At 43.2% G+C, this 22168-nt stretch overlaps 1 protein-coding gene across 1 annotated transcript in view; it reads left to right on the forward strand.

The window, feature by feature from the left end:
- The window catches only part of ITGA8 (integrin subunit alpha 8), a 652632-nt gene that overhangs the window by 343455 nt on the left and 287009 nt on the right, over positions 1–22168 (forward strand). Inside the window, exon 16 of the mRNA XM_085631247.1 lies at positions 14814–14869. Coding sequence (XP_085487373.1) covers positions 14814–14869 — 56 coding nt within the window. The remainder of the gene's footprint in view (positions 1–14813; positions 14870–22168) is intronic.

Here is a 22168-nt window from a genome sequence, read left to right on the forward strand (position 1 = left end):
CATTTATTTCAGTGAGGGAACCCCAGCCACTCTTGGAGCCAAAGTCCTTATTCTGAAGGTCAGGATAGAATAGAACGAAATTCAAAGGATGGCTCCAGGACATTATCTCTGAGGTGAGGGAGGATGTAGAAGGCTGGGTATGAGGGGTGCGATTGGAATCAGGAAAGTGCAATTTGTGGAGTTATAGTACAATAAGATCCCAGTCCCAGAAGAAATAAGTCTACGTCAATTGCCTTTGTTAGGTAACCACTGACATAGGTTTGCAGTTTCCAAGCACTCTAAACATTAATGCTGTTAAGAGAAAATTTAAGAGAACTCATGCTATGAAACTCAGATGAATGAAAGACTGACTGCTGTGGAGCCTGAAAACAAAAGACGGCACTCACGGGAATTCTTGTGTGATGACTTATTCCAGTGCAGAAACCCTCTCCCCTGCCAACAGACGCGTTTCGGCATTACCGCCTTCTTCGGTGTTGGCAACCATAGATAAAATCACAATTTTTAAAGCGCTCTCTGTGCATAAACAATGATCATGACCAGCAAAGATGGCCTTATTTCACCTAAAATTCATGATATTTGTGGCAGCCATCTTAAAGCGTCCCTTTCGTGCAGTTACATTAATGTCTTATACATATGAAAACAATTAATAACATATCAGAAAAATGCAATAAATTTGTAAAATATGTAAAAGAAGGTGAGGGATTTCGAATAGCAGGGGTAAGAGGAAGTATTTTTTTTTTCATAACCATTACTAGTTATTCATACAGGAGTCTTTAGTCAAATTAGTTGTTGCAATTCATTAATATTGATCCTTTCAAGTTCTTACAAGCATTGTTATTTATGATGTCACATACCCCTTCCTTATGTAAGGTCCACCTCTCCTCCACCCTCTCATAATGCTAATTTACAAAATTGTATGTCTGATAGACAACTGGACATCGTAATTGAGCCCTGAATGGGCAATCACAGATAGCACTGACAGAATTCTACGTTGATACCCAGGAAAAGAAATGGCGCTATTTGAAGGGAGGCAACAGTCGCTCTCAAGTTATTTACATAGGACCTCTCAAGAATGAACATTTATCAGAGAATATATATAGATACATTTCCCTCATATACAAAAAATCCTAGGGCCCGATTCACAGAACTAGCTTAAGACAAAATCCTAAACTTACTACCTTTTTGGTATTCACAGAAGGCACTTACTCATTTTGGTATTCACAGAAGATAGGAGTCCTAACTTTAGGACTCCTTAATGCCTTCTGTGAATACCGAAAGTCTTAAAATTAGGGTTATTCTCAATTTAGTGGTAGTAAAGTTAGGACTCCTAACTTTAGGACTCCTAAATGCCTTCTGTGAATACCGAAAGCCTTAAAATTAGGATTTTTCTCAGTTTAGGAGTAGTAAAGTTAGGACTCCTAACTTTAGGACTCCTAAACTGAGAAAAATCCTAACTTTAAGACTTTCGGTATTCACAAAAGGCCTTTAGGAGTCCTAAAGTTAGGACTCCTAACTTCTGTGAATACCGAAATGAGTAAGTGCCTTCTGTGAATACCAAAATGAGTGAGTGCCTTCTGTGAATACCAAAATGGTAGTAAGTTTGGGATTTTGTCTTAAGTTAGTTTTGTGAATCGGGCCCCTAGCCTTTTTGGAAATGATCTTTTTACAGGAATTGCGCGTGAGATGGTTTTCTTAAATGTCAGTTCTCATTCTAAATGGGACCAGAGTGCTTCTGTCGTATTGAGACCTATAGGAGCCATGGTATTAAGTTCTATAATGTACCTCGACTCCATCCTGCATAGGATTTTTACTCTATCCCCTCCCCTTTCATGTTTGGGGGCCTGGTCTATACAGAAGAATCGTATGAGATCACGGTTACTGTTATGGACACTTTCGAAATGACGTGCCACTGGATATGTAGGATCCTTTTTTGTTTATTGCATGCATGTGCTCCAGAATCCGTTTTTTCGTTGGGTGGATGGTACTGCCCACATCTTTTAGGACATATTTAAACGTTTTAGAAACACTCAGTCACTGGATGATGTGATGATGTCATCAGTGATGTCATCAGTGATGTCGTCAGTGATGTCACTGACCATGTCATGAGTGATGTAATATGTGATGTCATCAGCAGTGCATTGGGGGGTGCAAGTTATAATTAAGTCAACTAACTATAACGGCTGAATTTCTATGGTTTTTTAATTGATCATTTCTAACTATAACATCCCTGAAACCTATGTTTTTTCAGTGAATTTCTAAGGTTTTTTAAATGCTAATTACTAACTATAACGTCCCTGAAACATGGTTTTTTCAGTGAATTTGAAAGGTTTTTTAAATGCTAATTTATAACTATAACGTAGTAGCTGCACTTGCAGAGTGGTGCAGAAAGGGAGCTGGGCCTCCGACCAACGTTCAGAAATTCCGCTGCGTAGGATTTACAGGAGGTATCAGGAGGGCTTCTTGGCCCCCAAAGTCCCTCAGGAGTAAAGTGGACTTTATCCCCCAACCGTAGTGTGCCAGGAGGCATGTTTGTAGAGTGTTGGAGAAAGGGGGGCATGTCCTCTGAATACCTCTTAGCAATACCACTGTGTGGGACTTACTGGAGGTAAAAGGAGGGGTAGTCGGTCCCCAAGGGCATCTCTGGGGGCCGACTACCCCTCCTATTATCTCCAGTAAGTCCCAAAGAACAGGATTGCTAAGTTCTTATAGCAGGCCACGCCCCCTTTGCCCACCACTCTGAAAACACGCCTCCAAGAGGAGCGTTTGCAGAGTGGTGTAAAAAGGAGCGTGGCCTCGGACCACCTCTCAGCAATCCCACTGTGTGGGGGTTACTGGAGGTACCTGGTGGTCTAGTTGGCCCCTAAGGACCCTTAGTATTCAAGGGGGCTTAATCCCCCAATCCAGAACCAGGAGGCGCGTTTGCCCATTGGTGCAGGGAGGGGCGGGGCCTCCGGCGAGATGCCGTCTTTTTTCAAATTTGCTTTTTGGAAGGGGGCTGTGTGCCCCCCCCTCTTCCCTTTATTATTTTTGGGCCCTGGGGACCCCATCCCTTGGGACCTGAGCATTTATTTATTTTTTTAACTGGAAGGGGGGCCTTCTCATGGGTGATTTCGGTCCCGGGGACCCCATCCCCCGGGTCATGACCACATATTTAATTTAAAAAAAGGGGTGGGGCTGCGCAGACCTCCTCCTGAGGCCATTATTGGTCCCGGGGACCCCATCCCCTGAGGCTTTGCCTCGTTCTTTTTTTTAAATTTCTATTTTTTAATTTAGGGAGTGTGCCTCGTAGCCCCCTACTCCGGGCCACAATTGGTCATGGGGACCCCATCCCCTGTGGCTGGCCCTCACGTTGGGGACTGTGGGGGAGCCCCGATGCCCCTGCAGAACCAGCCGGCTCCCCGCCTCCTGTGGGAGCTGGCATTCCTTTTCGGCAAGGGGAGCTCCTTTTGCCTTTTGCCTAAAAGCAACTCTGCTTTGCTTCTTGGCAGCGAGAGCAGCGAGAGCAGGTTTCCTGCTCTCGCTTCCAAGAAGCAAAGCAGTGTTTGCTATGGCAGGGTGGGCCCCCTCATATAATTTCCTCATTGCCCCCTGGACCTGGCCCACCCGGGCGCTCAAAGAAATTAAGCATTTTTAAAATATTTTTTCGGCCTGATTCGGGCACCCAGATTCAGCTAAAAATATTTTTTAAAAAGCTTTTTTTTGCCCTGAGGGTCCCTCGTGAGCAGGCCTACAGGTTCACGGTGTTTCTAACCTGCCCCCTTTTCTTTTTTTGTTCTTTATTTTTTTTTCTGTTTTCTTGTGACTCGGTTCTACCAAGTCAAAGATGGCTGCCAATACATTTTGGTTTGGAGACTTTCAAGACAGGAGTGGACCTGAGTGAATAATTAGTTTTTAAAATTTTGCGATGATTCGCCAAACTGCGCCAAAGATATTGGCAAAAGAAAAAATGCTTTTTGAATAGAAACTAGATCCTAACTATAACTACCTACTGGCGGATATATATATATCATATATATATGCCATATATTGAAGGCTATAAGGAACACACTTGCATCCATTGAAACATGAATCAGAAATCTTGAGATACAATTTTACACTTCAAACAACCCTGAGCTTCTGGTTCAACTTAAGGAAAGTCTGCTGGAGTTTGAAGAGGAGGCACTTTGGGAGGTGAAGTTTATGGGCAAATATGCACAGGCCAGACATTACGGGGAAGGGGACTGGCCAGGGAAAACACTTGCGAACATGTTACGTGCCCCACTGAATGCTGCATACGTCACGGAGATAAGGAAAGATGACCACTCCCTGCTCAGAGACCCACCCAAAATCCTGGATAGATTCACCCAATTCTATTCTAACTTATATTCGACCATGCACCAAGCACAACTGGAGGGCCTACAACCATTCCTAGAATCTCTCGAGCTCATGTGGCTCCTGGGGCATAGGGAGTATATGGATAACCCTTTCAGTGTGGAATATGTTGTTCAAGTCATTCAAGGTCTTCCCTCTGACAAAGCCCCGGGTTCTGATGGCCTGACCACAGTATTTTATAAAACCTATGTCGAGGAGCTAGCCCCGCACCTCATTGCAGTCTTTGAAGAAGCGCAGACTACCGGGATACTACTGCCCTCAATGCGGAAAGCTATTATAATCAGGTTGCTAAAGCCAGGGAAACCCAGCGACAAAGGAGACTCTTAAAGACCACTATCTTTAATAAATGTAGACGTCAAAATGTTTGCGAAACTACTTGCGAATAGGCTACAACCCTTACTCCCACTGATCGCACGCCCTGATCAATCGGGATTCATACCGGACAGATCAACAGCACATAATCTCCAAACCTTTTTTACGGTCCTGCACTACCTCCGCCCAGCCATAAAAGCTGCTGCTGTATTTTTAGATGCAACTAAAGTATTTGATTAGCTTGAGTGGGGGTACCTATTCGGAATACTCGTGAGAATGGGGTTCAGTCCTCTATTCATGAGTCTAATACGTTTATTATACACCTATCGCTAGGATCCGACTCAACTGCATGATATTGAGTCCTATACACATCACTCGGGGTATGAGGTAGGGCTGTCCTCTTTCCCCTCTCCTATTTGCTATAGCCATGGAGCCATTGGCGGCGTGCATCAGGCAACACCACGCGGCGAGAGGTCTGGGTTTTAGTACAAGAGGTTTACTAATATCGCTATACGCAGACATTATCACAACCCACGGCCAGTTCTCCTGCCTTCACTGCCGCCAGACCCTCACCGCCACCCCGGCCTCCAACACCGCCGATGCCAGCACCGGCGACACCCTAAAATGCATCCTCCTCAACGTATGCTCCATACACAAACACGCCATGGAAATCTGGAACCTACTCAACTCTCTCTCTCCCGACATCGCCTTCTTCTCAGAGACCTGGACCAACGCATCATTCGTCCCCAACATTAGCACCGCCATCCCAGATGGATACAAGATCCAGAGGAAAGATTGCCCCAACCACCCAGGAGGGGGCCTCGCCATCGCCCACAAGAGCACCCTCCACCTCACCACCTCCAGCGAAACTTTCCCCTCTGCTGAACACCTGCACTTCCAGATCCAGACCACCCCCAAAGTCACACTCCGAGGAACCCTCGTCTACAGACACCCCGGCCCCCGAACACCCTTTGCCACCACCATCACCGACTTCATCGCACCCCACGCCATCGCCTCAACAAACTACATACTCATTGGAGACCTGAACATCCGCCTCGATAACCCCAGCAACCCCAACTCCACTATCCTTTGTGACAACCTCGCCAGCATTGGACTTAAACAACTCGTCAACACAACGACTCACAGAGCAGGACACACCCTCGACCCCATCTTTGCCGCAGGAAACAGCGTCCAATTCAGCCACACAAAGCTGCCGCCATGGACCGACCACCACTGCGTACACTTCAGCATCAACAAACCCAAGGCACCCAAACCAGCCCCACGCCCACCACGAAGGAACTGGAGCAAGGTTACCAATGAGCAACTTAACTCCACCCTCACCTGAGACAAACACACCTGGGCACCCAACGCAAACGATGCAGCCAGAGAACTCCACACCTGGATCTCCAACTCCCTAGACAAGCTCGCCCCACTACGCAACCCCGACAGACAACAGCCCAGGAAAGCCACCTGGTTCACCACCGCTCTCCAAGAAGCCAGATGCACCTACAGATGCCAGGAGAAGAACTGGAGAAACACCAAGACAACCGAAAACCACACCACCTACAAGGACGCCATGATGGACTACCACAACCAGATCAGAGCCACCAAGAGGAACATCATCCACAACAAAATCCTGGCCAACTCCACCAACTCCAAGGAACTTTTCAGTGTCATTCAAGAATTCACCAACCCACGCAGTGAAGCCACAGACATCAACCCATCCCAAGACCTCTGTGACAAGCTTGGAACCTATTTCCAACTCAGGATCAAAATCTCCACGACAACTTCATCGACCATCCACCAAGTGCCACAGATGGACCCTGCCCCCAGAAACACCAGTCAGCTCGCCATCTCCAACTGGACACCGATCATGGCCAAAGACACCACCTCGACCATGAAAAGCATCCACTCGGGCCCCCACAACCCCTGCCCCCCTCACATCTACCACAGAGCCACGGCCGCCATCGCACCCGAACTACAACACACAATCAACACCACCTTCAAAACAGGCACCTTCCCAGATGACTATAAGCGCGCAGAAGTCAGACCCCTGCTCAAGAAGCCTACAGGTGACCCCACCAACTTCAAGAACTATTGGCCCATCTCGCTCCTCCCCTTCGCAGCCAAAGTTGCAGAGAAAACAGTCAACAGGAAACTGACATGATTCATTGAAGAGAATGACGTCCTCGACCTGTCCCAATCTGGATTCCGAAGCAACCACAGCACAGAGACCACCCTACTCGCTGCCACAGACGACATCCGCACCCTCCTGGACCAAGGCCACTCCGCAGTCCTCATCCTACTCGACCTATCAGCGGACTTCGAAACCGCCTCCCAATGCACACCAGTCACCAGACTACACAATGCAGGCATTCAAAGAACAGCCCTGGACTACATCCGATCATTACTCACCCTCTCAGATCCCACAAAAATCACCTACGGAGTCCCACAGGGTTCATTCCTGAGCCCAACCCTCTTCAACATCTACATGGCCCCCCTCGCAGCCATCGTCTGACAACACGGCCTCAACATCGTATCCTACGCCGACGACACCCAGCTCATCCTCTCCCTCTCCGAAGACCCCACCACTGCCAAACTCAACTTCCAGAAAGTAATGCAAGATGTCGCAGTCTAGATGACCAACAACTGCCTGAAGCTCAACGCCAAGAAGACCGAAGTCCTCATCCTCGGTACCACCCCATCTGCATGGGACAACACCTGGTGGCCGACTGCCCTCGGAAGCCCTCCTACCCCCTCAGACCACACCAAGAACCTCGGCATCGTACTCGACTCATCACTCACCATGAACCGACAGGTCAACGCAGTCACCTTCAGCTTCTTCAACACCCTCCGCATCCTCCGCAAGACCTTCAAGTGGATCTCCCCTGAGTCAAAGAAGACAGTCACTCATCACCAGCAGACTAGACTATGGAAACGCACTCTATGACGTCATCAACAAGTCCCTACTCCACAAACTCCAGACAATGCAGAACACCGCCGCCAGACTCGTCCTCGGCATTTCCCGACACAAACACATCAGCCAACACCTACAAAGTCTCCACTGGCTCCCTGTGGAGAAAAAAGTCACTTCCAAAATCCTCACTCACGCCTACAAATGCCTACACAACAACGGACCCAAATACCTCAACAACAGAATCAACTTCCACGTACCCAAAAGAAACCTCTGATCTTCCAACCTCGCACTGGCAGAAACCCTGCGCATCCACAGAGCCAGAACAGGTGGCATATCCTTCTCTCACATTGCAGCCAAGACCTGGAACAAGCTACCGGTAGACATCAGAAGCGCCCCCTCCCTGAACACCTTCAGGAAGACCCTCAAGACCAGGGTCTTCGGCTAAACAGATATGCGCCCCTCCCCCCATCAGCACCTTGAGACCCTCATGGGTGAGTAGCCGCTTACATTTCCCTGATTGAATGATTGATTATCACCCTATACATAAATAATCGAGAGGAGAACACTGCCCTACTTATCCGCAAACGTATACTTTTTGGCGGACTTTCCGGTATATCCATAAACTGTAAAAAAAATCCATCATCCTCCCGCTTACAGCTGCCACAACATCGTTCCCAGTTGAATGTCCACTGCAATGGGCCAACGATCTGATAAAATATCTTGGCAAATGGATCAGCCGTAATGTACAAGCGCCCTGGGACATGAACTTTGGGAGAGCCATCACTTGGCTGGAAGGAAAAGCAAATGCCTGGGCTGGGCTTCCCCTTTCCCTGGCTGGGAGGATTTCATTAACTAAAATGGTGGTCCTACCTACATTTTTACATTTATTCGTTAATATTCCAATCCCACTCACACAGCACTTTATTAGCAAATTCCAATCGATACTAATAGCTCTGGTATGGGCGGGTAGGCAGGCGCAGATCACATGGGAGTTGCTAACGCTGCCTTTGACGCAGGAGGGACGGGGTGCCCCGGACTTTCAGTTATACACCTTCTACGCACAAGCACAATTTCTATATTTTTGGGTGCATCCCATTTCTTTCCAGCTACATGTTGCAGTGGAGATGGATGTGGCAGCACCGGTTCCTCTCCAAGTTGCAAATTACCAGGCATACAAACGACCGCGAGAAGGTGTGTACACGGTCGGGACCCTGAGATGGACGTGGGGGAAGCTACGCGACAGAGCCCAGTTGCCCATATTGTACGCCCCATCGAATCCCTATAGTGCACAATCCTATGCTCCCTGTGATGATGGAGAGAGCCAGCAGATCCATAGCTAGTGATATGGGTTTACAGACCTTTGCGGACTTATATGCGGATGACAGTTTCAGAGCCCTGCCGGATACCATGACCGGGAGGGCTGGGCTATTCCTGGAGCTCTTCCTCTATTACAGACTACAATCCACCTGCAAACAAATACATGAGACCTTCCTAGTCCCCCCGCCCACACTGTTGGCACTTGATAATATTATCAATACGGCATCTCCCCGTAGGCTCATCACACGCCTATACAGTAATATGCAAACTTCGGCCCCCATCACTACAGCAAAAGCGTTACAGGGATGGAACTCTGATTTGCAACCCCTCTTAACTGACGAGCAGTGGGCATTCTGTTGCGGTCAACTTACTGCTCTATCGCCTAATTACAAACTACGTTTAATTCATTTTAAATTTCTGCATAGGTTTTATAGAAGACACACTCAGTTGCATAGTATGAGAATCAGTACAGATGATAGGTGTTGGAGATGTGCATTTGCTCATAAAAGTGTTCCAATACCTTTGGATTGAGTTCATGCTATATAAAACGGCAACCAAAAAAAAGGTTTGAAATGATAACACTGAAAGAACTATAACTAGTCTCTTTGAAGTTACATCAAAAGCAGTGAAGGCTGGCACTGCTGCAGAATTGAACTTTTATATTTTTTACCCTGAGGGTGGGGGCAGCAGGGAAAGCCAAACAGTACCTGATTTTTAGAGCTGTGGGTGCTGAGCACCAGCAGGACCCAGCCCACTTGAAGCCCTGCTCACCATTGAATTTCCTTGGGAGTGGCTGTGAAAAGATGAGCAAGAGCAGTGTGCAGTACACAAAGTAGAGCGTTACACACGTTCGCTACAGTTGTTTTTGTATTGCTTTGTTGCACACACTTCAATCTCCCAAACAAAATGCATGTGTTTTGCTGGAGCAAGCAGGGTCCAGGCAAGGCAGACTCACAGATGGCAGAGTCCAAGTGCAGAAGCAGGGTGGTCGGAAGTATTTTATGTCCCTGAGATGTCAGAACTAGAGGCCAGCCAGCTAGCCCTTGGAGTCACTCTGGTCAAGTGATGCAGGTCCAGTCCTTCTCACCCAGGCAGGGGCATATAGGTCTAGATGTGCCCTGACGTGGTGATGTCAGAGGTCCAGTACTTATACCCAGTTGGGCCTTTAGGTGGGGGAGCTTTCAAAACATGCCTTTGAAGTGCACAGAAGTGCATCAATTCCTGCCTTGGCTTCAGACTCACTACAGGAAGGTATGAAGCCCTTTCTGTGGGGACAGGATACAGCCTATTCAGGTGTAAGTGAGGCTGGGTCCAGGTTCTCCTTCCCATCTTGCCAGGATGACCCATCACGTCACACCTAAGCTCCCATTGTGTGTGGCTGTCTAGGGGTAATACACAGAGCCCAGCTATCACACACCTCAGACTTGTGATCAGAGGCAGGCAGCTGGCACCAAATTGCTAAAGTAAGAAATGCCAACTTTCTAACAGTGGTTTTTCAGATTTGCAATTTAAAAACCTTTTGCGATTCCAGAGACACCAAACTTGAATCAGTTATATCTTCCCATTTGGAAATTACTCTTATAAAATGGAATACGTTAATCCCATTGTTAACCTATGGGAGAGATAGGCCTTTCAGTAGTGAAAAACGAGTTAGGAGAATTTTTCACTGCCAGGACATGTAAAACTTAAAAGCACATGCCCTGCCTTATAAATACATTGTGGCTTGCCCTCTGGGTTGTCAGGGCGTACCTTAGGTGTGACTTATATGTATCAAAAGGTAAGGTTTGGGCCCGGCAGAAAAGGTTTATTTTGCCAGGTCGAAATGGCAGTGTAAACTGCACACACAGGCTCTGCAATGGTAGGCCTGAGACATAACTAGAGGGCAACTTAGGTGGGTGGCACAAGCAGTGCTTTAGGCCCACGAGTAGCATTTAGTGTACAGACCCTGGGCACATGTACTGCACTTTACTAGGGTCTTATAAGCAAACAAAATGTGCCAATTGGTTATTAGCCAATGTTACGATGTTTATGGGGAGAGTACAAGCACTTTAGCCCTAGTAAGCCGTGGTAAAGTGTACAGAGTGCTAATACCAGCAAAAACAATGTCAGAAAAAGTGGAGAAGGAAGGCAAAAGGTTTGGGTGACCCTACAAAAAGGGCCATTTCCAACAGCACGCATTTGTACTTGCTGCAGGCAATGTTTGTGGTAATATGAGAGTAATTTAAACAAGCCCACCTGGTCATAAAACAAATCAACAAACTGTGCCTGTGTCAGTGAGGGCGACATATTAAATATCCTCAACAAATGGTAGCAAGGCCAGCAGGTCAATTAAATGCTAAGAAGGAGATGAGAGGAAAAACTAGGATAGGTCCTCCCATCTAAACATGTCCCTTCAAACGATATCCTATTGTACAAGGTATCAGGCTTGAAACTAACAAGATAAAAGTCTTGAACCTAAAAGTACACATAATTTCTTATTTGTTTGTTAGACTTTCACACGCCCTAATGGTGTGATACTTAGTCACCAGGTCTCATCCTGTTCCATAAAACCCAGGATAGGCTCGACCATATTCCAAGGAGCACTTTGAAAATCCTGACTGCCAAGCTCTAGAATACATTTACCTTGGAACAGAATAGAGTTAGACAAACTGATATCTCTATATGACATTTTTCCAGGGCATATTCATCATTCAGTCCTGATGAAACCTCAGGACCCTATGGGCATTATAATTTAGGGTTGAAACATGTCGACTCTTATGTAGGGTGTAGGATCATTCATTATCTCAATAGGCACCTCCTTCCTTTATTTAGTAATCATACCAGGAACACCATGAATAAAGGGATACCCAGGTGTTCAGAGGTATTTTTATTCTAAGACCCCGGCAGGAGAATATATTCAAAGTGCTCCCTGGAATATGGTCGACCCTATCCTAGTTTTTAGAGACCAGGATGAGACCCGATGAAGATGCATGATGCCAATTGGGTGTGTGAGGGTCTAGCAAACAAATAAGAAATGATGTGGACTTGTCAGGTTCAAACAACAGGATATCTTTTGGTGGGGCATGTAACATATGAAAACCAGGTCTATTGCTATTTTAAATGCTTGTTTTCTTCATACCGTCATAGTTCCATCTCATTTTGAAAGGGCTCACATTTTATTTTTTGAATTTACCTGGGTGTTTTCTCATCTGTCCACTCCTTGTGAAAATGTTTCAATAGAAGTGAAAATGGAACCCATTAATAATGTTAACAAAGAGCTCTGCAGGCTGTAATTGCTGTGCACATCTGTTCTGTCCTCAATCTTTAGCCAGGCCATCCAACTCTTTGTAAAAACGCTTATCCTTTATATGAACCGGTAAAGTATTTGATGCTCAGCATTGTTTCACATTAACAACATTTGTTTTGATACTATCAAGAAATCCTTTCTATGGCAGAGCAATTGCTCACTGATGGAAGGTCCCAGTGGGAATGCGTGCCTTTTCTCAGCATCTTGTGGTGTACATTCCAGTGGAGGCCCTATTCGCAGGTAATGGCCCACCAATTTGGCCTGTGCTTCTTAATATAGAAATAAGGCACTGCTAATGGACGGCTCTCTAGTGCTTTTTCCCAGCAGGAAATTACGCCGTGCTAATGGAGTGCACGCAGTTATAATGGCTTAACAGTGCATCAGTGGTCGCTTGTAAAGGGGCTTTGTATATAATTTCATTAAACATTTATACTGCCTTGATCTCCAGTAATGAAGTGCAAAATAAAATGATTTCTCGGCCAGTAACTGGATCATCTGGCTCATGTGCAGTGGTTCTCAGCTACAGACGCAAGGGCTTGCTCACACTCCCAAACCTGAGAAATGTTTCAACTATCTATTTTATTATATATATAAAAATAAAAAAGTGGGTTCAGTATGGAAATGCTGGAGCCTATCCATCCCATAGACATACTCCTGGAAGACCTAAACAACTTAATTAAAAATCTATTAAGAATGTCTCTTTATTTCCATTGTAATATTAATTTTGAAAATATTAGCGTGCCCTTTCTTAGGTTCAATTTCAAAGAATTGTTGATAGAGATGCTAGTAAAGGAATGTACATAGGTATTGTTTTATGCTTGCTCGTGTTCTTCCATTAGTGGTCACAATGAAAGAACGGGTAGCCAGAGTAATCATGAATATGTGTTTTTATGTAGGGCAGAGAGAACGTTTCTATATGACAAAGGAAGCCCCGGGGCAAAGCTCATGGAGTCCCTGGAATAATAAAATAAGTTCAGATCTAGGCTATAGAAAGAAACTGTACAGTGTACGATTTGTGGTTGCATTCAGTTTTACTTTTTAGGTAGACTGAATGGTGTGAGCTGTAGTTTCAGACATTGCATATCAGCTGCGGTTGTAAAGTTCTGTGCCATCTGCCAACTGGAGAATGGAAATGTCTTGCTTGAATAGTGCCCCTTGTGGTGGCTCAATGTACAGGCTACATGTCATTGTAGTGAAGATGGAGCCCTATGGGTTCTGTATGGAAGCCGGAGCACAGAATACTTGGAGTAGTCCATTTTAGCATATTGTTGTCTGTTTAAGAGGAATGAGGTAAACATCTTGAGGACAAGATCAGAGATGCTGAGTCGATCTGAGCAGTACTTGGTGGTTAACAGTATCAAAGGGCGCCAAGGGCTTTTCGTTGATGTTTTCTTGGGTACTGGTCCAAGTAATGCAGCAGCTCAATTGGTAGGCGTGTGTACCACTGTGTTGATTTATGTGGTTTGGGAAATGCAGCAACACTGCTTCCTCAAGCACTTTGGAAGAATAGATAGGCAAGAATTGGGCGATAAGTTGCTCACTGTCTTCTAGCGAAACAGCACGTGGAGTTTAAGGTACCCTTCCTGGACCACAGCGCAATTTGGAACAAGAGATCACCAAGCTTGAAATAAGTCTTCAGGGCATACTTAGCAACACAGTTACTGGAGGCATCAAACAACATCAAGTTGACTCCTCTAGGGGTTAAGAAAATGACATCACAGCTCCCAGGCTTCAATGAAAGGTTGGCTTTAGCTTTAGTCAACCATTCATTAAAGCCTGGGAGCTGTGATCAGCTCTTTGAAGTAGGGCACAGATTCAGGAGGTATAATGCACTGCAAATAAATGTTCATTAACATGACATAAAATGAATACTTTTGAAAATCAACATTTTTGGGCAAAACCCGGGTGCACAATAGACAGTTACAATATAATTATTGACGAAATTATGACTTAGTGAACCCAGTGTAATGACTGGGTTAATGTGTTATTCTTTAACGTGGGCAAATGAAGCAATACATTGATATTTTTAGGATGACTACTTTGAGAATAAGATGAGTTTCAACTGCGAGCCTTAGTTAAATGCCTGCCAAATGCAAAGTGATGCCGGAAGGCAAAGACCGTCTGGTTCTTACCTCTCTAGATATTGCAGTAGACGCATACGCAGTTTAGAAAGACGTGAACTTTGGTACCCATGCGAATTGTTCTTTGTGTAAAGTGAGCTTATTTCCTAAGTTGTCCATGAACAGGCTGCAGCTATAATGCTTGAGCAGGTCCCAGAATGAGGTCATTGTTCTTGCATCCTCCTGCCTGCAGCTAAGCTTAGTGATTCTCACACTCTGGGACCACATGTGGAACCACTCTTTGAAACATACACTTACATGTCTGGGCTCAATTAGCATGCAGAGTCACTCCAAGCACAAGAGTCATAGTGGCCTCCAGTTACTAAAGCATTGTTTGTTCCCTGTCTATCGCTATGGCAACACTCTTAAACAAAAACTGTGCACATGCGCACATGCTGTGTCCATCATCAGCATGCTGTCCGTTTAATGCTGCAATGTATGTGTAAATCAGGCTCGACATTAAAACTGCCTCTCTTTTTTATTCATATAGTTTTACTGTCCAGGTGTGTGCTGCAGTCACTGGTGTGGGGGTTCCCGACACAGTAGGTAAGCATCGGTTATGTGTTGCTTTGCATGTTTCATGAGGTGATAGAATGTTCAAATATACAACGCACGCATCAATTTACAATATTCTCCTTTGTGGAAAAGTTTCTCAAGAATACATTTCTAAGTACCATGTCGCAATAAACGCATGACTTCAAAACCAGGCTTAAAAACAAAAAATATTTACAGACATAAAAAAGCCATATATAGGATATGCTTACGCACATAATCCACATTCAGTTATGTTCGATTGTGGTCAGCATGCCTTACCGATCGGCAACTCTGCTTTCACAAGAGGTTTGTTTAGGCTGCGCCATCATAGGTGGGTAAACTCACAAGAATTCTTGAAATTTCCTGAATCTCAAAGTGGTAATAACTTTTCAGTTTTCAAAGAGAGAAGTCTGAAGTGGTGGGGGGTTGCATTCCTAACTGTGCTAGTTTGGCCACCTTCCGGAAGTTGTGTATGGTTAAGAAATCCAAATGCAGTCGGACGTGAAACATGCCATATTTTTGCAACCGATATCTAAAACTGTTATTTGGTAACTTTAAGAGTATTCAAGATTTCTCTGCCATCATGTGCCCACTTAGAAAGCAGCAGAATTTGAGGGTTGTCTGTTGCCCTAGAATGCTAGAGGTCCAGCACAGCTGGGCTAGTACCTTACATGTCCACCTGGACGTTACTTTCACAGGTAAACCCTCTCATAACCCCTGGGATACTCTGGAATTCATTTATGACAACAAATTGATGCAGAAGAGTTGACATGCAGCGTCTGGTGCAACTAAAGTAAATAAAAGTTACAACAGTGCCTTGAGCAATTCACGAATGAAGAACAGAGATATGCACTATCGTCTGTATGAAGACTAGAATCAAAAACATGGTGAGCATCTGTGGAAGGAGCACATATACACCACAATGATAGTACCAGGGGCTAATGGCACTGGAATGCTTAGTCCTATGGTTAGAAATGTGCGAAAGTTTCACTGCAGAAATGGAATGACAAGGAAAGTAAATGCATGGAAAAAATATTTTTTAAGTGGAGGTAGTGGCCCCATGGACTACTCCTTACTCTTAAAAAAGTTACTTAAACTTTTACATTTTTTAAAAACTCATCCTGTTGCCCTTTAAGTGAAACGGGTTGCATTTAAACACAAAAATATATATATATATTTTTTAAAAGCATTCACAGACATTGCTGTCTGCTGACCTCAGCAGGCTACCATTCATGTAATGGCTGCAATTCGTAGTGGGTCGCAATTTGCGACTTACCTCCTTAATATACTTGAGGCAGGTCGACTTCCGGCCAACTAGATTTCAATAATTTGTGAACCAACCTGTTAGTCCATAGGTCAATTCACAAATTACCAAACCGGTAAAAAAAAATACTTGTCGGAAATTGCAACCAATAATTTGTGACCAATGCTACGTACATCCTAACCTAGGTGCCTTAAGGAGTGTTCAGGTGGTAGGGAGGCCTGAACACCCCCAATCACTAAATAAATATATAGGTCATCAATTGTTTGGTCTCTCCTAGCCTGCATCTACATTCTTTTGGACAGTTGTCTATTGGCCTCAATATGGACAAAGTATTGAAAAATCTCTGAGCAGGTACAATCACAACAGGAGGTTAGAGGTGGGAGTGTCACGTGAAAGTGAATGTGCCAAAAGAATACAACATGCCCTTTCTGGGAGGGTGGGACACCGCCTTCACTCATGGACTCTGTCATTCACACATATGTACACAGTGTAGAAAAAGGTGAAATTTTGACATAAATACTAACAAATCTGATCATTTGCCTTACACATTCACGTGAAAACATCAGGCAGCCATATTCACTGGGAGGCCACTGATAGATTTTACTTTAAAAAATAGAAGCCTTCTAAATTGCTGAACCATGCATAAATGTATTTGATATCTTGACCTTAATGTGAGTTGCTTAGAATTTTCATCACAACTGCAAAATGTTCTCGTTTTATATTGAATTATCTTTCTTAAGCAACATGTTCTCATTTGCTCTAGGCTTGAACTTCCTATCTATCTCTTGTTCATACAATACTGGATAGAAAATAGCATATTTTAACAATAACTCTCAATTACATGATAACGAAAAGCGTTACCTATCTAGAAATCTGCAAGTAAATGTTTCTGTCTTTAGTACAGTTCATTGTCACGCGGTGAAACATTGAATAAATGATAAAAATAGACTCTCCATTAAGCTTCCCTGGGAACCAAGGTTAAAGTTTTCAGAAACACAACTGTAGTGATCTAACCTGCAACAATGTTTTTCGCATGTGTTCTTGTCTTTTATATTAGTGCGTGTTTCTAATTAGGCGGGATATCTGCCACAGTCAATCTGCTGCAGACTACTGCTACTACTGCTGACGACTACCGCTGATGGCTATTGATGCTGTCTGCCACCTTGGAGGTGATGCTCCTAGACTCCCAACCTTCCTATTTCTATCTTTGACGGTGGTAGCTACTGCTGCATCTGTTTCCCCATATTTTCCTGTTGAGGTTTTTACTTGTACAGATTGCTACTGCAACTATATGCCAATGCTCTTTAGATATTGAGACTCGGCTGAGTTTCATGAATTTCTCTTTATGGGGAGTTTGACAACTAATTTGATTTCAAACCTAATGCTCCTTGGATCTCACTACTTTTCCTCAAACTCTTCATAGGTTCTATTAACTTTTGATTCTGAACCTTTATTTAGAATAGGGATTAATTCCTTTATGGAACACGCTTGCCGTTTTGTATTATTCTTGATTCTGACCATATTTTCTCTTGAGATATTTCTGTAAACTGATTTATCTCCCTTACTAATATAGACAAACATAATTTACTAATCTCTTTTTTTAAAACAATCCCAAACTCTCATTATTGACTGAACTTAAAAACTGATAAATATGAATGTCAATTGAGATGATTTGATTTAGCTTCCATTAAGAAATGGTGGCAAAGATCTGTCGCCTAGGAGAGGATTTTGGCATGGAGTTGGAGAAGTTATTTGCTTTTCTGTAAAGAAGTTGAAGCCCTTCAGACTTGTTGTAGTCTAAGATCCTGGGATGGATTAATAAGAATTAAGAGTCATTGTCGTATAGTATTTTTTGTTTGTAGGTTTGGGGTGGAGAGTGTGAGGTACCATCACTTATACTATTAAGATAGAGATACTAAAACATTGCTGTGATTGTTTAAGATTGATTGATGTTACCGGAACCTAATTGCGCAAAAGGGTGACACGGCATTGATTAGAGTGATTTCAGGCTGATCGAGATTTCACTTGCGATAGTGAGTTTTCCTTGATGATTGTAATACTGTTGTTTCTTTTAAGTGGAGCAAACAATTATTGATCTATCTTTTTTCCGTGTCATTTCAACGTTTGTTGAAGTCTGTGCAAGTAGGACTAAATTGTAAAGGAGGTTGAACTGCTGCAAGGAGTAAGGCCGTACCTCACAGGGTTTGTGCTGGGATAGGTTACCTGGTGTGCTGTCGTGCTGGTATTGGTTAGTGGTCAAGTGAATACTGCATTGAGATTTGTTGATAAAATACTGCAAAATAATAGCTGTGACAGGGTTGGTTTATAGAAAATCAGCATATTCAGAACAGAATAAAAATATTGAATTGAAGTTGTTTTTGCTTTTCAAATTATTGCGATCATGAAAAGTTTTAAGGAAATTAAGAATTTGGTGAAAGGAGAGGTTACAATTCATGTACGGAAAGGTGAAGAGGCATCTCCTGAGGGTACGCCTGCATATATTATGACAATAGAATATGGATTACATATGCCTTTTTGGTTTAGTCAATGGTGCAAGATTACAGAAAAAGAGGGTCCTTGAGCTTCCCAAAATATGGAAGTTTTGAAATATATAATTCTTAAAAATGTAAAAGAAAAATTGTATGACATGAGACCACCCCCTAGACCTGCTCAATATGAGGCTCAGAATTTATGGAAGAAGGTTGCATGAGAGAAAGAGAAGGAAAAATATCAGAGCAGGTGAAGAGAGCAGTTTGTAATTCTGCAGATGTTCAATGGGATGAAGGACAGCTTAAATGGAGAAAAAATGTGATTGAGGGAACTAGATTGTATCCAGCTATTAAAACAGAAACACAAGGAAAGGGAAATATGAGAAAACCAACAGAGAAGGGCAAAGAGAAGAAAGAGGAGGAGGAGGAGACACACAGTGATTCAGGGGATGAATATCTTGGAAGAGATGCTAGCTGCAATACCTCCGCCTTTTGCAACATCCACCGATCAAAGTGAAGCAAGTAATAGTACAATGGCTTCTGCCCCTGTAGAATCAAGTGCAATACATATCAAAAGACCTATGCTGATGCTTCAAAATGTTCCACCAGTTATAGCTCAACCACAAGTTACAATTCCTACTGAGACTAATACACCTGTTGTGCATAGTGCAGCACAAACATCACCAGTAAATGTACAAGCTTTACCTACACCAGTTACAAATGCCCATCAAAATGTTAATTTGATACCAGAAGTTCAAAGAACTGCAAGAGGTCCACCTGCGACAGGGCTCATTCCAACTTCAAAATATTCACAGATTGTGGTGTAGCAACAATCCCAGACAGTACAAACACTCATAGATGGAGGAACGCTGATTTTACAGCACCTGTGACCCCAGGAGAAATAAATTTGGCTGAGGATAGAATTTTTCCACCCTTCAGTAAGCGGCAGGATTAGAAAGATGGAAAGCACAGATCCACAAGTTAATTTGAATCCTTAAAAGAAAGACCTTTAAACATTATCAAACTGAAAGTGGAATTGGAGGAAATAATAAGAGGATGTTTAGAAGTAGAACATTTAGAACAATATCAAAAGAAAGAATTAATTTACTTGTGTAAGGCGATTACTAGATGAGCAGCTATCATATACTTGATATATTGACAGAATGAGCTCAGAAATATTAAATTGATCTTTCTAAAAATTTGCATTTGCAAAAAAGTTATAAGGTTCAATTGGACGATGTAGTAATTGAAAATATGTGTGCAACAGGAATGCATTTACATATTACAGAACTGATAAAATGTATTTGCAAATGAGGTAAAACGGAAAACTTTGAAATTAAATGGGCAAAAAACACATGAAAGAAAAAAGAGCAAATTATGGAAAATCAAGTCCAAAAATGAATACTAACATGTTTCAGAAGTCAATGCAACAATTTCCTAACCAAAATCAAAACGCTTTACAGCAGTATCCCTTTTTCGAAAATGATGGTTCAGGTTCTGATGTTTCTCAATGAAGGTGCCTCAGAGGGGAGGAAGATTGAGTACTTGGTACAGTCTTAGAGGTAGACCAGAGTGGCCCACATATAATTTCCTATTGATACAGATATTGAAAATTGGAAGTCCCAGATCTCCTGCTCTCAGGGAAAAATACCCAAGGTGTAGGAGTAACAAATAAACAGTTTACCAATCCAATTTCAGAAAAGGTCCTGGTTAAATTGGTTTATATGAGGAAAAACACCAGTTTGTTGTTTGCGATTAAATCCTGTAAATTTGCTAGGGAGAGATTGTTGTGCAAGTTAAATTACACAATTTACTTCACATCAAATGCTGTAGCTTTTCAAACCCATGATGAGGATGTAGAATTTTAAATGATCTAACAACAGACAGGTACAGGGACATTTCTTCTCTGACAGTTGTAGAATTACCTGCTACTTTGAGAGACACTGTGAATCCAGAAATTTGGGATCTCACAGGGAACGATATCAAACTAATTAGAAGACATAGAACCAGTCCAGATTATGGTAAAAACAAATGCAGTATACCCCAGAACACCACCGTACCATTTGACTCCAGAATCTATTGCAGGACTAATGTCTGTGAAAGAGGATATGCTACAAAAAGGAATCTTGAGGGAACTGATTGGGAGTCTAGGTAATTCTCCAATCATGGGTTTGCAGAAGTCCAATGTAAAATACAGGATAGAGCAGGACCTCGGAAAGATTAAAGAAATTGGGGTCCCTCAATGTACCATGGTACAGAATCTAGCCACAATATTATTCCAGATTCCATGTACTCCAGAATAGTTTGCAGTCATTGATTTGTGTCAAGCTTTCATTTTAGTGCCTTTGCATATTAGAAAGCCAATTCCTTTTATCCTTCATGTTCCAGCAGAAAGAATTAGCATGGTATTGTTTTCCACAAGAGTATACAGAGAGTCCTTCCATCTTTAGCCAAACTCTGAAAATAAATCTTTAGTCATTGAAAATGCCTTACAGATCAGTACTTGTACAGTACATAGATATCTGCTTGTAGCAACAGAAAGACGAGTGGCTTGTGAACAAGACACCATTGCTTATTTTAATCACCTGGTTGAGAACGGACATAAAGTGACATAAAGTGTCCCCAGGAAAACTGCTGCACTGTAAAAAAGAAGTTCAATATCTGGGACACATTATTGAAAAAGGAGCGAGAAAGGTGCTGCCAGAGAGAGTGGAAGCAATTCTTCAAATGAATCCACCTCAAACTCAAAAGGAAGTCTGGATGTTTTGGGGAATGGTTGACTACTGTAGACAGTGGACAACAAACTTGTCATTGGTGCTGAAGCCTTTACTGATGCTGATACACAGAGATGTGTCTGATCCGATTTCCTGGGACAATAACTGTATGAGAGCCTTCTTTGAGCTGAAAGAAAAACTGTGTCGTGCCCCAGCACTAGAAATGAGATTATACTAAAGAGTTTACTTTATTTTGCAGTGAGAGAGAGGGCTGCGCTCTCTCAGTGCTAACTCAGATGCACATAGATGCTCGAAAACCTGTAGCATGTTTTTCTACTACCCTTAACCCTGTTGCAGCAGGTCTGCCCTGCTACCTTAAAGGGTTCCCGTGGTGAGTACTAGTCTGGAAAAGAGTGAGAACATAGTGATGGGATACCCATTAACAGTTATGGTCCAACAATCAGAGGAGCTTTTATTTACAAGAACAAAAACCCAGTATATGACACACCATAGTTTGACAAAGTATGAACAGACCACATTGTCATCTGATAATCGTGTTCTAGAAAGGTGTTAAATCATAAATCCATCAACATTTCTGCCTGTAAATGATGTTGATTGTGAGGACATTGAACATGATTGCTTAGATGTCACTGACTTATGCACCAAGCCAAGACCTGATAGTAAGGATGAACACCTAATTGAGCCCGATCATGTCCTTTTTGTAAATGGCTCATATTTAAGTAATGAGGGCACATTAAGAGCAGCATATGCTGTGTGCATCATAAATTATGTTGTGGAAGCTTTTTGGCTTCAAAGAGTCACCTCAACATAAGTTGCTGAATTG

This window comes from Triturus cristatus, chromosome 10 (assembly GCF_964204655.1).
Source record: "Triturus cristatus chromosome 10, aTriCri1.1, whole genome shotgun sequence".
Classification (NCBI taxonomy): domain Eukaryota; kingdom Metazoa; phylum Chordata; class Amphibia; order Caudata; family Salamandridae; genus Triturus; species Triturus cristatus.